Below are 15,774 nucleotides of genomic sequence, written 5' to 3' on the forward strand. Positions count from 1 at the left end.
CCTTCACAGCTGAAGGTTATGTGGACGATCAGCTCATCACTCGCTATGAAAGCCACACCAGGACGATGCATCCTCGAGTAGATTGGATAAATACACTGGAGAAGGAAGATTCCAGATTCTATAACAGGTACACCTGGATTTTGCAAAAAGACCAGAAAGACTTTCAGGAGAACGTGCAAATGCTCCAGAGACGCTATAACCAAAGTGGAGGTAAGTGAGGAGTGTGAGAGACGTGGGTGCTATCCTTCAAGAAAGGAGATGGAAGGAAAAGCTCTATTTTCTTATGGATCTTCCTGCCTTCCTCATGAATCGGACCAATTAATCCACAATAAGCTGGTTGCTGATGCCCTGGCCTTTTTCCTGTTGCAGAGCTCCAATGAGCTCGAGTCTAAAATGAAAATATGGCTGTCATGGTTCCGACACATTAACTCTTCGGAGAACTTCGAGGCATTGTTTACCTTAAAGAATCTTTATTTGAGAAGCATAGCATCGGCACTAACACAGTCGAAGCCAAAAACTGGATTCCCCTCCCCTGAGCACATTGTATCAAAGCACAATTCCCTCCTCTAATTAACAGTCATAAATCACATTCTCCAATTAGTTTGAAATGCAGGCTCTCCCTCCAGTTCTCCAGCCCGGCCAATTCTTATCATCTCTTATTTCAATAACCTTGGTTCACACACTAGGTTCAGTATTATTATTTCTAGCTAAACTCTCATGCATATTCCTTCCCCCAGCATCATCTAACTCTAACTCTATAACTCTAAGAGTAAAACGTAAGAAGGAAATGGTTGCATCCCCATCTGTTGTCAAAGCAAAAATATCCGATGTTAGCGGCGTTGACAATGGCAGTCCCACCGAGAAGCAATCAGGAATGTGAATTTTTTTTTTTGTGGGTGCAGAAAATTGAGCAAATCGAGCCCAAAATTTCTGTTGCTAAGTGAGACATTTGTTAAGTGAGTTTTGCCTCATTTTACGACCTTTCTTGCCCCAGTTGTTAAGCGAATCACTGCAGTTGATATGTTGGTAACCCAGGGCTTAAGTGAATCTGGTTTCTCCCACTGACTTTGCTTGTCAAAAGGTTGCAAAATATGGTCACATGACCTTGGGACACAGCAGCCATCCTAAATATGAACCAGTGGCCAATTTTGATTACATGATCACGGGAATGCTACAAAGGTTGTAACTATGAAAAATGGTCCTAAGTCACATTTTCAATGCCGTTGTAACTTTGAACAATCACTAAACAAACTGCTGTAAGTCTAGGACTAGCTGTAGAGGGTTTAGGGAGACAATGTAGGAGGCCAGCATGCACTTTATTTTTATACAAGGCTGCAGATCTGTACAGATCTTTCTCCTTTGTCTTTGTTCCACTGGTTAATTGTGCTCGCTGTCAGGAAACTTCTTCTCAGTTCTAGGTTGCTTCTCTCCTTGATTAGTTTCCATCCATTGCTTCTTGTCCTGCCCTCAGATGCTTTGGCGAAGAGGTTGACCCCCTGTTCTTTGGGGCAGCCCCTGAGATATTGCAACACAGCTATCATGTCACCCCTCGTCCTTCTCTTCATTAAACTATACCCAATTCCAGCAACCGTTCCTTATATGTTTTAGCCTCCAGTCCCCTGATCATCTTTGTTGCTCTTCTCTGCACTCTTTCTAGAGTCTCAAGATCTGTAACAAATATCATCCACAAGTGCTAACAATATAGATCTTTTGCCTTCACAATTTCGAGTTATCTAAAAGTGATCTCAGGAAAGGCGACCACTCCAGTGCCGGGAGATGTGGGCATCTAAAAAATCCTATCTTAATTAAGGAATTTTGAACTGTATGAGGAATTTCCCAGCCTTGTTTATAGTGAGTTCCTTTATAGTGAGAAATCTGTCTTACAGATCCCAAATTCTGTCTCAACCTTGACTTGCCTTCAAGATTTCTTCCTGTAATCCTTGTCTTTCTTGCTTTCTTGTCTCAGCAGTCACAGAATCTGGAGCTCCAGCAGGAAGTGGCTTTCTCTGATTTCCTAGAGAGCTTTTCCTCCTAACCTTGGGGATGCTTCTTTTAGGCTTTCACATCGTCCAGATGATGATCTTCTGTGAAGTAGGGGAAGATGGAAAAAGGAGCGGCCGCTGGCAGTATGGCTATGATGGGCGGGATTTCCTTGACTACGAGATCGGGACCGGCATCTGGACAGCAGCTGACACAGAAGCCCAGGGAATCAAGCGGAAGTGGGAGGACGAAACTGCCATCAAGCAGCGTTTCACAGGTTACCTGGAGAGCACCTGCATGGAATGGCTGCAGAAGAACGACCACTACAGATCGGGGACATCCTTGAGGGAAGGTATGGAGAAACAGCCAGAGAGAAAGTATGGGAGCTGCATCTGCTTAAGTGTTGCAAGTGTTTCCTGTGTAGGTTTGCTGGCAAAGAACAGGCCAGATGACCCAGTTGGCTTGTTTGCTGCTGGCGATCGTCAGCCGATGTGCTGCCCCACTCACTCACACCCAGATAACTGTGGTTTAGTGAGTGTATTAATGTTCCCCAGTAATTCCCTTTACCAATATTCAGAACTGTCCCTATAGGCCCAGCCACAAGCAAGCCAAGTTGAGTCCACAAAGCAACCAGTCAATAATCCATAAATAAGTAAAATTGCTCAAACAAATAGCTCCACCAAACAAACTTAAATCCACCAGGCCAAAATTAAATACACACACATGAAAGCTCACTTAGCAAAAAAGGTTCAGAGTCTCCAAGGCACGATTCCAAATACAGTGAAGCAGGAAGCACAACGAGGAAACAAACACTTGGCAAACTGACACGTTCCCAGTAATGCCTCCCTATTCCTGTTGTCCTAAATAGCCAGTTTCCCAGTGCAGCCCATCAAGACGGGCAGGGCCTTCTCTTCCCGAGTAGTCTGGCTGACCTCCATTGCTCCTGCCTTTTCTCTGCCCTGTGTGCTCTCGGATCAGCTGCAGGAGTCAGTTCCTCCTCCTCTTCGCTGGCCGTCTGCCACTGCAGGCTTTCCCCAGCTGAAGCCGCCTCTGATTCTTTTTCGGCTGGCTGTCATTATTTAACCAAGTTCCAGAAGTGCCAGGAATGGGCTTATCCTGCCTTGAGCTTATCTCTGAGGAAGGATCTGGGGAGTCATCCAAGCGATTGCAGCCTTGATGCTGCCCTTGTTTTTAGCCCTCTCTGATATTTTATTTTTTAAAAAAATCAGCCTCTAGAAGTGGAAATAGTAGTGTCAATCTTGTAAGGCAGTGATGGCGAATCTTTTAGAGACCGAGTGCCCAAACTGCAACCCAAAACCCACTTATGCATCGTCGGATGCCGGGTGGGTGTGGCCCATTGGCTGGGTGTGGCCAATTGGGTGGATGTGGCCCATTGGCTGGGCGTGGCTGCAGTGGTAACGGCAGACTGGGTGGGACTAAAAAGTTGAATCAATCAATTCCAACTTTGCAAGATCTTTTTTTTCCCCACGAGAAGTTGAAATTGACTGATTGATTGAACCTTTTTTTTTTGCACGTGGTGGAGGCCTAAAGTGAAAAGGTTTTATAAAACCCAGCTGAAGACCTAGGACTGGGGCGACGGTGCGTGTGCCCACAGAGAGGGCTCTGAATGCCGCCTCTGGCACCCGTGCCATAGGTTCGCCACCACTGTTCTAAGGGAATCCAGACAGGAAACAGGACCAGAAGAGTTAATTCGAATCAAATCAAATCAACTTGATTTGGCCACAGGGGATTAGACACACAAGAAATTTGTCTCCGGGACAGAAACACTCAGTGTACTTGCAAGGCAACAGAGAAAACAATAATACAGCTCGACTTATAGTCACAATTGAGCCCAAAATTTCTGTTGCGAAGCGAGAACTTTGTTAAGTGAATTTTGCCCCATTTTACGACTTATAGTTGTTAAGTGAATCACAGCAGTTGTTAAATGAGTAACACGGTTGTTAGGAGAATATGGCTTCCCCGCTGACTTTGCTTGTCAGAAGATGATAAAAAGTGATCATATGACCCCTGGACACTGCAACCATCATAAATACAAGTCAGTTGCCAAGCGTCTGAATTTTGATCATGTGACCATGGGGATGCTGCAACGGTCGTAAGTGTGAAAAACTAAGGCACTTTTTCCTGTGCTGTTGTAACTTTGAACGGTCACTAAATGTTGTCAGTCGAGGGGTACCTCTATTTAATAAAGTGCTTTTATGTTTTTTCGGCCGAAAGAAACTATTCAAAGCAACTTGATTTATTTGGAGACTCCTAGTTCTGGTTGCACGTGCGATGCATGTCAAGCTAATTTCCAGAGAGGCTCAATTTTGATTTTAACAGCCTTTTTTTTTCCCCAGTTGCTCCAGTGGTGACGATGAGCAGTAGGACAGAAGCCGATGGTATGGAGAGGCACGTCTGCCGAATCCATGGCTTCTACCCCAGGGAGATCGATGCCTCCTGGACGAGGGATGGGGAATTCTGGCTGCAAGACACCTTCCATGAGTCTCTGGCCCCCAACTCAGATGGGACCTACTATTACTCGCTCGGAATCCAGATCGATCCCAAGGAGAGGGACCGCTATCGGTGCAGAAGCCGATGGTATGGAGAGGCACGTCTGCCGAATCCACGGCTTCTATCCCAGGGAGATCGATGCCTCCTGGACGAGGGATGGGGAATTCTGGCTGCAAGACACCTTCCATGAGTCTCTGGCCCCCAACTCTGATGGGACCTACTATTACTCGCTCGGAATCCAGATCGATCCCAAGGAGAGGGGCCGCTATCGGTGCCACGTGGAGCACGATGGCTTGCAGCAGCCTCTGGATCTGGACCTGAAGGGTGAGAGGCTACAGGGAGGGAAAGGCTAGGCTCTTTGGAGGATTATGGGAGAGAAATTGTGCCCAGATATATAATAATAATAGTAATAATAACAACAACAACAACAATAATAATAAATAGTAGTAGTAGAGTTGGAAGGGACCTTGGAGGTCATTTAGTCCAACCCCCTGCTCAGGCAGGAAACCCTATACCATTTCAGACAAATGGCTGTCCAGTCTCTTCTTAAAAACTTCCAGAGTTGGAGCATTCACCGCTTCTGGAGGCAGGTTGTTCCACTGGTTAATTGTCCTCACTGTCAGGAAATTTCTTCTTAGTTCTAGGTTGCTTCTCTCTTTGATCAGCTTCCATCCATTGCTTCTTGCCCTGCCTTCAGGTGCTTTGGAGAATAGCTTCACTCCCTCTTCTGCTACGGTATCATGTCACTCCTTGTCCTCCTCTTCATTAAACTAGACCAGGGGACTTCAAACTTGGCCCTTTTATGACTTCTGGACTTGAACTCCCAGAATTCCTCAGCCAGCATGCTTGGCTGAGGAATTCTGGGAGTTGAAGTCCACAAGTCACAAAAGGGCCAAGTTTGAAGACCCCTGAACTAGACATATCCAATTCCAACAACCGTTCCTTATATGTTTTAGCCTCCAGTCCCCTAATCATCTTTGTTGCTCTTCTCTGTACTCTTTCTAGAGTCTCAACATCTTTTTTACATCGTGGTGACTAAAATTGGATGCCGTATTCCAAGTGTGGCCTTACCAAGACATTGTAAAGTGCTATTAACACTTCACCTGACCTTGATTCTATCCGTCTGTTATTGCAGCCTAGAACTGCATTAACTTAACTAGAACTGCATTAGGTTTCAAGCTGATTCTTGCCAGGACCCATTTTGGAGCAGACCAGTTTATCCAGCTTCTTTGATAGCCACAGGGTTGCGTGTCAGATGGCATGTCAGAAAAGAGCAACTAAGATGATCAAAGGCCTGGAGACCAAAACGTACAAAGAACGGCTGCAGAACTTGGGTTTGGCCAGTCTAAAGAAAAGCAATAGGAGAGACATGATAGCAGTATTTCAGTATCTGAGGGGCTGCCACAAAGAAGAGGGGGTCAGGTTGTTCACCAGAGTACCAGAGGGAAGGACGAGTAAAAAATGGTTGGAAGCTGATCAAAGAGAGAAGAAACCTGGAATTAAGGAGAAACTTCCTGACAGTGAGGACAATCAACCAGTGGAACAGCTTACCCCCAGAAATTGTGGGTGCTCCATCACTGGAAATTTTAAAAAAGAGCCTGGACAATCACCTGTCTGAGATGGTATGGGTTCTCCTGCTTGAGCCAAATTCTATTCTATTCTATTCTATTCTATTCTATTCTATTCTATTCTATTCTATTCTATTCTATTCTATTCTATTCTATTCTATTCTATTCTATTCTATTTTACCATTCTATTCTATTCTACTATTCTATTCTATTCTATTCTATTCTATTCTATTCCATTCTATTCTACTATTCCATTCCATTCTATTCTATTCTACTATTCTATTCTATTCTATTCTATTCTATTCTATTCTATTCTATTCTATTCTATTTTACCATTCTATTCTATTCTATTCTACTATTCTATTCTATTCTATTCTATTCTATTCTATTCTATTCCATTCTATTCTACTATTCCATTCCATTCCATTCTATTCTATTCTACTATTCTATTCTATTCTATTCTATTCTATTCTATTCTATTCTATTCTATTCTATTCTATTCTATTCTATTCTATTCTTCTGTTCTATTCTATTCTATTCTATTCTATTTTACTATTCTATTCTATTCTATTCTATTCTATTCTATTCTATTCTATTCTATTCTATTCTATTCTATTCTATTGCCCAATGTGGAGCGGAGTCCATCTGCCAAGCAACCGTGTGTTTCTCAAAGACGTTGGCTGGAAAAAAATTTTCAATCCTTCAGAAAGATTGCATTTGCGAAGCATTGGAGAGGAAAAGAGATGCTGACTGTTGAAGAATGGATTTTAAAGTTGACTAAATTAGCCGAGATGGCAGAATTAACTGCCCTGATGAGGCAATGGACTAGACAGCTTTATAAGAGACTGGAAGTCATCTGTGGACTTTCTATGTGTTAAATACAATAACAGATGGTTAACGGGGCGATTTGAAGATTAGGATAATGTTTGGGTTAACCTATTGGCTTTTTTTTCTTTCTTTTTACATATATATTATGTTGGGTCGACTTGATTGTTAGATACATATATTCTCTCCTCTGGAATATTTGTTTATGTAATATAGTATTTTGCTAAATAAGGATGGGAAAACTTATAACTATTTGTAGACCTGTTAATGTAAAGGGAGGAAAACCTATCAGTTTTTTTAAAAAAATTCATCTTTCAGCATCCAGCCAGGTTGGATACTTTATGTTCATCGTTAGATATATCTGACATTTTTTTTAATTTTCCCTTCTTTTTTGTACACCTCAAATTTTCTTTCTTATTTTCACTGTTAATGTTCTATGTTTTTTGTTTTTCCTGTTTTGTATTTTATTCTTGTTAAGAAATGAAAATAACTATGTTAAAAAAGAGAGAAAGATTCTGCTTGCTGCCTTTCTGCAAACACGATCTTTTCAAAGGTAGAAAGGCTTTTCTCAACACTTCACCCTTCGGAAAGTTATCCTTCAGAGTGAATAGCCTGTAGAATGTGTGGAATAAAAATGTTGACATCTCCTGTGACGTAAAGACATCTGACATTTCTTAACTTGGTAGATCCCTTATCTTTCTCGCTGTTTTAGATCTTTCCCCCCCAATAAGTAGATATTTTGTGGTTCCCATGGAGTGATTTGCTCTTTCTCCCAATCCAGTTCCAGAATCCAGTTCCAGTCTGGGGCTTATCATCAGTGTTAGTGTGGCTGGCGTTATCTTGGTGTGTGCAATTTGTGGGATCTTGGCATTTCTCAGTAAGTATCCTTTTCTGGGTGATTGAAAGATGGATCAATTTCTTTCATGTGTCTCCCTTTGGGGAGCTAGCTAACATGTTTGCTTACTTGCTGCTTGCTTGTTTATTTATGAATTCATGTATTTATTACCTGTCTTTATTATTTTCACAAATAACTCAGGGCTGTAAACATATCCAACACACCTTCCTCCTATTTTTTTCTCCACAACAATAACCCTGTGAGGTGGTTATGCGACTGGCCCAAGGTCACCTAGCTGGCTTTCGTGGCTAAGGCAGGACCTGATCTCAAGCATGGTCTTCCGCTTTCTAGCCCAGTGCCCTAACCACTAGACCAAACTGTTTCTCTTCTTTTTCTGGGCTTCCTTTTTCCCTGTTTTCCCAGCTAACTTAAGGAGCATCTGAGATCTCAGCCTCTTGCTGGGATTCCAGTCTCAGTTCAGCTGAGTCCAAGGTTTGGACAGTCCTGTCTTCTTCTGAGTTGGGAAGAGGCATTCCAGTTCTGTCCCTCTCAAAGGCTTTGTTCAAAGAGAAGGGCTTCAATGAAAATCTTCCTCCCCTCCCAGCTGCTGCTTCTGCTTGGTGCTTTCTCCATTTCCTTTCCCTCCTGGGGAATGATCCATTGATCATTGATAATCAGGTGATCCTGTCAGAGAATTGGGCAGCAGCTGACACAAACTTGTAGGTTTATATAAATAAATATATTTAACATCTCTATGTATACAGTAGACTAGATAGTCAGGCAAGCAGGAGCATCGTGAGGTAAATCGCAGAGCCCAGAAGGCACACAGAAGAAAAAAGGCGGGGAAAAAAGGACACTATCCCTCCGCCGCACCCACAGCAACCAATCACAGTGCAGTTTGCCTCAGGCAGGAGCCAGCACACTCAAACCATCGGTACCTAGTTAAAAACAAATATACATGACACCTAAAGAAATGGCAAGTCAAAATGAACAGGCACGTAGCTGCCAAAGTTTCATTCTTGACATATCACCTCCCCAAAAGAAGAATGAATCTGGAAATACATAAAAACAAATATACAAGCATATAGACATGGATTAGGAATTAAAACCCCTAATCTGTGTCTATATGTATGTATATTTGTTTTATTGGTTTAATTCTATGAACTGGTGTCTGGGAACCTCAAAGTTAATTTTGCTTTGACATTACCATGCCGTGTATTCAATAAACAGTAAGATTTTCAGAAACAGAGTGAATCTGATGATTTATTTGGATCCTCAAGCTGGATGTTGAAAACAACCCGTGTATTTGGGCTCACTGCACAACCCCACTGCTCCAGCAACTAAATTTGAATATCTTTAACACGATCCATTTGTATCAAAGCCAGGATCCTGGGATTCTCTGCCCTAAGAGAGGGACTGATTTGATCCTATTTGGAAGGCCTGTTGCCGTGTGAGGTTGGCATGCTTTGATTCCTGATGCGTCGGCAATGTCTTTTGGTTGGATCCAGAAAGGGTACCGTCTCTGATCCTGCTCCTCCTTTTGGAAACAGGGCAATAACCTCCCCTCCCTGAGATTTGGTTAGTCCCAAATAGAGATGGGAAGGCCTGGGGGAAAAAACCCGGAAAAAATGGGGGGAAATGGGGGGGGTGTTCTGTTTTTTTCCTTTTTTCCCCAAAGCCATTTGGAAAAAACTGGACAAACTATTTTTCCCCACTTTTTCTGGGTTTTTTCCAGGCCTTCCTATCTGTTTTCTTTTTGGAGAACATTAAAGTCCTATTTTTTTCCCCAGACCTTGGAAACCCTTTTTCAGATTAACACATTTTGTTAAAAGGCACCAGCTTTTGCAATATGCATCTTTTGAAGTGAAGTCATGAAAGTTTACGCCTTCCCATCGTTGACCGGCTTCCCCTGGGGTTTTCTCCTAACATCTCCTTTTTTTGCTCTCTCTTTCTGCAATCTAGGATTCGGGAGAAGAGAGGATGATCCCAGGAATGACCCTTCTTGTGAGTAGAATTATTACCAAATATATTTGTGTTTTGCATGCGAGAATCAAAATCCAGGCTGTGAAATGAACCTGAGAGCAAATGCAAGCAAAGATGTCGATGAGAATGACGGGCGGGTAGGATTTGAACATCCAGGTTCAAAATTTTCTCAGCCTGCTATAAAAATATTATGGGCTGCCTGGAGCCCTTCAGGTAGGTTTGTCTGTTTAGATTTGTATTGCATCTTTATTATTTTATTTTATTACTGTCAAGGTTCCGACTGACGAACCCAAACAAGCAAACACCTTCAAGAAATTCCAATCTCTTAATGTAAAATTTTATTGAGTACATCATTTCGGCACACATGAAAGCAAAACCAGCTCTGGCAAGATCCCTCCCAAACCCATATAGGAAAAGCATGGAATTCTCCCTCCTCCCTCTGGGTCAGGTCGCGTTGCCCAATCAAGTAGAAAAATATTGTTATGAGAAAGTGTCTCTGGGTTTGGTCAAACACCTGGTGCAATGTCCTTGAGTCTCTCGGTCTGGGTTCCGAATCTTTTTTTTTTTTTTTTTTTTTGAAAATATTTTATTGTTTTTTTTAATTTTTAAGAAAAAGTACTCAGGACACACCGTGGTGTTTGGGTAATCAGACATTCCAAAGTAAAAACATAAATAAACAACTCAACTCAATACATTCACTGTCTCCTCTCTATTTCCCTCAAATAACATTATACGTTTAAAATATTCCATTTCTAAATTAAATTTCTATTACTACTAAACCTATTTTAAAACTTTATCAGTTTACAATTACCAAAATCAAATTTAACTTTAAATCAACAAGTTATAAATTCAGATATCCCTTCCAGAGATATTCTAGTTCTTAATCTCTCATCCCTCCTTTTATCACCAATCTCATTTATTTATTCTTCCATTACACAATAGCTATCTTAGTTAAAAAATAATGTTAAACCTTAATTCACTTCAATTCATTACAGAAACTTCAAATTTCATCCAATTGATTGTCATACCTTATCACATCTATGTTATTGTACAAAAAAATCATCTAAATTAAAACACTCCATTAATTATTAAAACCATCCCAATCTAAAAAATCAACATTTTTTCAATTCCAATACATAATTTTCATCAAAATAAATCTGTTACTCCAAAAAGTATTTTTAATCTATTTAAAATATCTTTTCTAAAAAACACCCTCATATATATATATTTATATTTTTTCTTGCTTCTAACTCTAAGTCATAATCCTTAAAACAAACCATAAATCAAACATTGCCTTTAAATCCATTACACAATTTTAAATTTCTCTTTTCAGTCTAATTCTGGCTTTTTTCCTGTGTCAAGCAGGTTTCCATAGGGATGCTTCCCTTTCAGCCAGTAAATCTGTCTTTGTTGCTTGCAGTAGCCTTTGAAATAATAGCAATCCCATCTTCTGCATTAGACGTCTATTTCTCTCTTCCTTAAAGGGTCATTGCTTTGTAGTTTGAAGTCTCAGTCTTTGCTTCTTCAGTTCCTCTAAATTGCAGATGGAAGGTTTGTAAGCTGGAATAAGTTCCTCTTTTATCTCTGTTAATTACTCTTCTAGTATGTTTTGATTTATACCATAGTCAGATGTAGCCTGGACATCCATTTGCACATTTGAAGTGAAATTTCTGGATCTTAGTTTTGTAGTGAACTTTTTCATTGTAGCACATATTTTTGCAGTAGCCTCATAGATCTTTTCCAATATAAGTGTACAGTTTAATTGTGACTGAGGTTTCTCCATTTTGATAGTAATTAAAAAGAGTCTCTTTTTTCTTTTCTTTTCTTTTTCTTTTTGTGGAGGCTATATTTGATATAATTTAGGCAATATCCACCCCCACAGTTCCCACAGCTGCCCAGCTTATCTTTTCTCTTCAAAAGTGTTTTGAAGGTCAGATCTAGTCCATCTTCACACCAAGTAACCAGATGTTGTAGTTTTAAATTTTCGCCACTAGATGTCCTCAGTAAATTAAAAAAGGTCTTTTCCAGAAACCATTTCCTTTTTTTTGGTATCTTTTAAAATATAATGTGACAAAGAAATAATCTTCCAGTATAGGATAATAATACAATTCTTAGAAAGAGAGGAAAAAAGAAAAAAAATTTCCTGTACCCCAAAAAATATAAAAGTAAAATATAGTCTTTAAAATTTTGTTCTATTTTTATAGAACACCTTTCTTCCCAAAGAATGTAGAAGCTGCCTTTTCAAGTCAGGGAAATAATTCCAACAAGGCTCTTTCAGGTACCAAAAACAAAATAGAATAGAGAGAATAGCAAAGCAAAGTCTCACCCGGATTCACCATGGGGGTTCTTACAGCTTAGATGTTCTTTGGCTTGCGGTTTGAAGCAGCAGGGTGATCGGCCATTTTACTGGCCGATCTTCGTCGGCCCTCAGAGATAGCTCAAACCGCTAAAGGAGCCGCCACTCCTCAGTAGCCTCCTCGACAGAAGGGCAACTTTGGAGCCGCATAAGGGTCTGCCGGCGGAGAGAAAGCTAGCCGACGAGGAGACGAGTCTCCCCGTGCAACTAGAGAGGCCGCGATGGGTTCCGAATCTTTGATGTCTGCATTCCAAACCCTTCCTTTCTCCCCCCTCCCGGAGTTCATTGGCAGCTGAAAAGCAATAATTATCACACCTGCAAAATCATGCTTCGAAACTTGACAATTACTTTGTATTTATTTATAAGTAACTCCTTGTGGGGAACAGACATAGTACTCTTCTTCCTCCTGTTTTCTCCACAACAACAATCCTGTGAGGTGGGTTGGGTTGAAAGAGAGAGTGACTAGTCCCAGCAGGCTTTCATGCCTAAGGCGGGACTAGAATTCACCATTTCCTGGTGATCGGCTGAAATTCATCCAGCCTGTTTTCGTATGTAAGGCTGGACTAGAACTCACTGTCTCCTAGTGTCTAACCTGGTGCCTTCACTACTAGACCAAGGTGGTTATACACTGGTGCCCCTCCAATCAGCTTCTCTGCTGTGACAACTTGGCTCCAATTCTGTCTTTTTGGACCCTCAGCTCTGAAGTAGAGAGATGAGGGAAGGAGCCTGGAGCAACTTTGACCCCAGAAATGGAGGTTCTCCCTGAGAAAAGATGGGGTGAGGGAGGAGGAGATGTGGAAGGAGAAGGGGGGAGATGGCTGGGCTGGAGGGGAAATCCTTCATGGTGGTGGTACTTAGGGATGGAGGAGAAGCGAAAAAGAGAAGTCTAGAAGAGAGATGAAGAACATATCCAGGAATTCATCTCCTCAGGGAGCTGATCCATCAACAGGGAGCAGAAGCTTCCCATTATACAACTAGATGGGAACTTCCCTGTTTTTCTCCCCTTTGCAGCAAAAAAGCTGCCAATTCTGACCAGGTTGAACTGAATGCTGGCGCTGGAGAAGAAGAGGAGTTTCTCTCCCACAATCAGGGATTCCTGCAGCCTCTTCTGGGAGGGGGAGAGCAGTCCCCAGATTGTTCAAGACCTCATTTTGGAAGCCTTAAGAAGGAACAGACGATTGTGGTGTTGGCTGTTGCTCCTTTTCCGGTCTCCTGTGATTTGCAATTAAATAAATTTGAGGGCACCGAATCAAGTTCAGTTCCTGATGACTATAGAGTCAAAAAAGGCTTCTCAGTCTCCTTAACTTGGCTGATTTTGGTCATTTCTGCCTTCTCATCTTTTTCTATAGGTAAACCTCCACTTATGACCAGTTGCTGAGCTACCGTTTGAAGTTACAACAGACCTCCTCAGAGGTATTTACTACCAGCTTCCATAATACTGCCCATCTTCCCCACCCACGACCCCCCACCTCTTCATAGCACTTATGGCTGTTTGCGGCTTCCTGCAGTCACATGACCGTGTTTTCCTAAAGGTGCTTTTTCATGAGGCAGCTGGACTTTCTTGTTTTAGTTTGAAGACATTTTGCTTCTCATCCAAGAAGCTTCTTCCGCTCTGACTGGATGGTGGGGAATGGAAGGATTTATACTCCTTACAGGCAGCTGGTCATTTGCCTTCTTTTAGAGAGTCGTTGAGGCCACTTGGAAGAATGCAAATGACCAGCTGTCTGCAAGGAATAAAAATCCTTCCATTCCCCACCATCTGATCAGAACTGAAGAAGCTTCTTGGGTGAGAAATGAAACGTCTTCAAACAAAAACAAGAAAGTCCAGTTGCCTCCTGGAAAAGCAATTTTAGAATAACCATAACCTGGATGACTGAGAATCTCCATAGTCATGAGCATATTTTGTGATGTTTTTGTTGAAAACCAGCATTTTTCAGCAAAACCAACCCATGGTTAACAATTGACTACATCAAAAAAAAGTTGTAAAATTGTGTCGGTCACATGGGTGACTTGTTTTATGACCACCGTGACTTAGAAGCATAATGGGCGGGCTCCATTATGGTCATTAGTTGGAAACTCCCTCTACCTCCCTCCCCCTTGTCAAGCCAAAACATTTTATTTTGAGGGGTCCTTGATGTTCTCTGAGCTTGCTGTCAGCAAACAAGATTCCTTACTAGCACTGATGATGTTACCTAGTTAGGTAATGAAACGTCTGCAAGAAAACAAGCAAGCTCAGAGGGCACCAAGGACCTTCTCAAAACAATGTTTCTCAGCCTTAGTAAGTTTAAGATGTGTGGACTTCATCCCCCAGAATTCCCAAGCCAGAGCTACAAATACATTTCAACCCTGAGCTACAAATATACTCCTTTATTGGTACATTTTATTTGATTACACCAACTAAATAAAACCCATATTAGTTTGAGCTGGGGGGGGGGCAACTGATCCCAAGAAGAAAGTCAAGGTCAATTCTGGTTAGTCAGAATCACACTCCAGCTTGAAGTCAGCAACCAGGATAGATCTTGGCCTCCTGGTTTGTCCTCATCCAGGAACAAAAGTAGATGTTTTTTGTCATTGCAGGTCTGTCACTTTGCTGTCCTTCTGCAGTGTTGAATTGATCATTGTTTGTCCTATGTTTTCTCCGCAGTCTGAAACGATGCTGTGAATTGAGATGGGAGGAAACGTTCCCACGTGGCTCTTTGTTCATGTCACGATGTCAACTTCCTGGCTCTGGCTGAGCTATTCGGACTGCAATAGAATTGATGAAATGTTTGCAAATGTATTTGGATGTTTGTAAGCTTTTTAACTGCTCGGATATTTAGCGAGTAGCAAAATGTCCGCTGAGTTCAACACAATGTGGTAAACAAGGCTATCAAAACAAGGTGGCTGTATTCACAAAGCTGTTATGGCAGAAGAAGTAAATATATGATTTAAGGTGAAGGCCTGCTTGATACAGCAAGCTAAGATGAACCGCTTGAGTTAGAATAGAATAGAATAGAATAGAATAGAATAGAATAGAATAGAATAGAATAGAATAGAATAGAATAGAATGTGGAGTAGAGTAGAGTGGAGCCTGGACAATTCCTATTGGCTTTTGAAAGCCAATAGAATTAGACTCTATTCAAGAGAGTCTATTCTGTTGGCTTTCAAAAGCCAATAGAATAAAAGGGAGTAGCACAGCTAAGGAAAAGGGGGAAAAAAATGGCGGACTGCGTTGTTTGGCGACCCCCGTGAAATGGTCGTTCGACTCCAAATGGGGTCCCGACCCACAGGTTGAGAACCGCTGTTTTAAGGGAAGACGGGAAAGAAGAAAATACAGCACGGCTGATTCTGGAATTCTGGGAGTTGAAGTCCATGAGTCATAAACGAGGCCGAGTTTGAAGACCCCTGTTCTAGATCAGTGGCCCGCAAGCTTTTGAACACCAGGGACCGGTTCTGCAAAGAAAGGGTTTTCTGCGGACCAGAGGGGGCGTAATTCCACGTGTTGCCTGCATCCCGTGGATGGGGCTTCTCTTGTTTGCACGAACCGGTGCCGATCCACGTACCGGGAGTTGGGGACCCCTGTTCTAGATTATCCTCAGCTGCCCAAATACCAAACTATTATTGATTGCTGCCCCCTTCCCCACCCCTCACCCCACCCTGTTGGCCCAGCCCCAGTTCCCCCTTGCTGCCCTCCAATCCTCATTGGATGACAGTATTGTTAGCTATTAAATGTGTAG

The 15,774-nt window shown here is 41.9% G+C and overlaps 2 protein-coding genes across 2 annotated transcripts; both read left to right on the top strand.

Moving 5' to 3' along the window:
• Nucleotides 1-8: 8 nt before the first annotated feature.
• Nucleotides 9-4,567, top strand: LOC120318296 (class I histocompatibility antigen, F10 alpha chain-like; the record flags this gene model as incomplete). The annotated part of the gene is made up of 3 exons (XM_039365716.1): nt 9-210; nt 2,057-2,332; nt 4,338-4,567. Coding segments are annotated over 3 exons (708 nt in total), but the record flags the coding sequence as incomplete, so codon positions are not given.
• A 5-nt stretch (nt 4,568-4,572) lies between these two features.
• Nucleotides 4,573-15,143, top strand: LOC120318300 (major histocompatibility complex class I-related gene protein-like). The gene is made up of 5 exons (XM_039365719.1): nt 4,573-4,815; nt 7,666-7,761; nt 9,682-9,723; nt 13,408-13,471; nt 14,703-15,143. Exons 1-4 carry the CDS (start codon nt 4,581-4,583, stop codon nt 13,434-13,436), a joined length of 402 nt encoding a protein of 133 aa, XP_039221653.1. The 5' UTR covers nt 4,573-4,580; the 3' UTR covers nt 13,437-13,471; nt 14,703-15,143.
• The last annotated feature ends 631 nt before the right edge of the window (nt 15,144-15,774 follow it).

This window comes from Crotalus tigris, unplaced genomic scaffold, assembly GCF_016545835.1.
Source record: "Crotalus tigris isolate CLP2741 ecotype Arizona unplaced genomic scaffold, ASM1654583v1 scf7180000020172.164394, whole genome shotgun sequence".
Lineage (NCBI taxonomy): Eukaryota > Metazoa > Chordata > Lepidosauria > Squamata > Viperidae > Crotalus > Crotalus tigris.

Coding starts and splice junctions, on each gene's coding strand:
- LOC120318300 (XM_039365719.1), top strand. CDS start 4,581: ATGGAGAGGCACGTCTGCCGAATCCACGGCTTCTATCCCAGGGAGATC. Junction 4,816..7,665: donor TCTGGATCTGGACCTGAAGG/GTGAGAGGCTAC, acceptor CTCCCAATCCAG/TTCCAGAATCCAGTTCCAGT. Junction 9,724..13,407: donor TCCCAGGAATGACCCTTCTT/GTGAGTAGAATT, acceptor CTTTTTCTATAG/GTAAACCTCCACTTATGACC.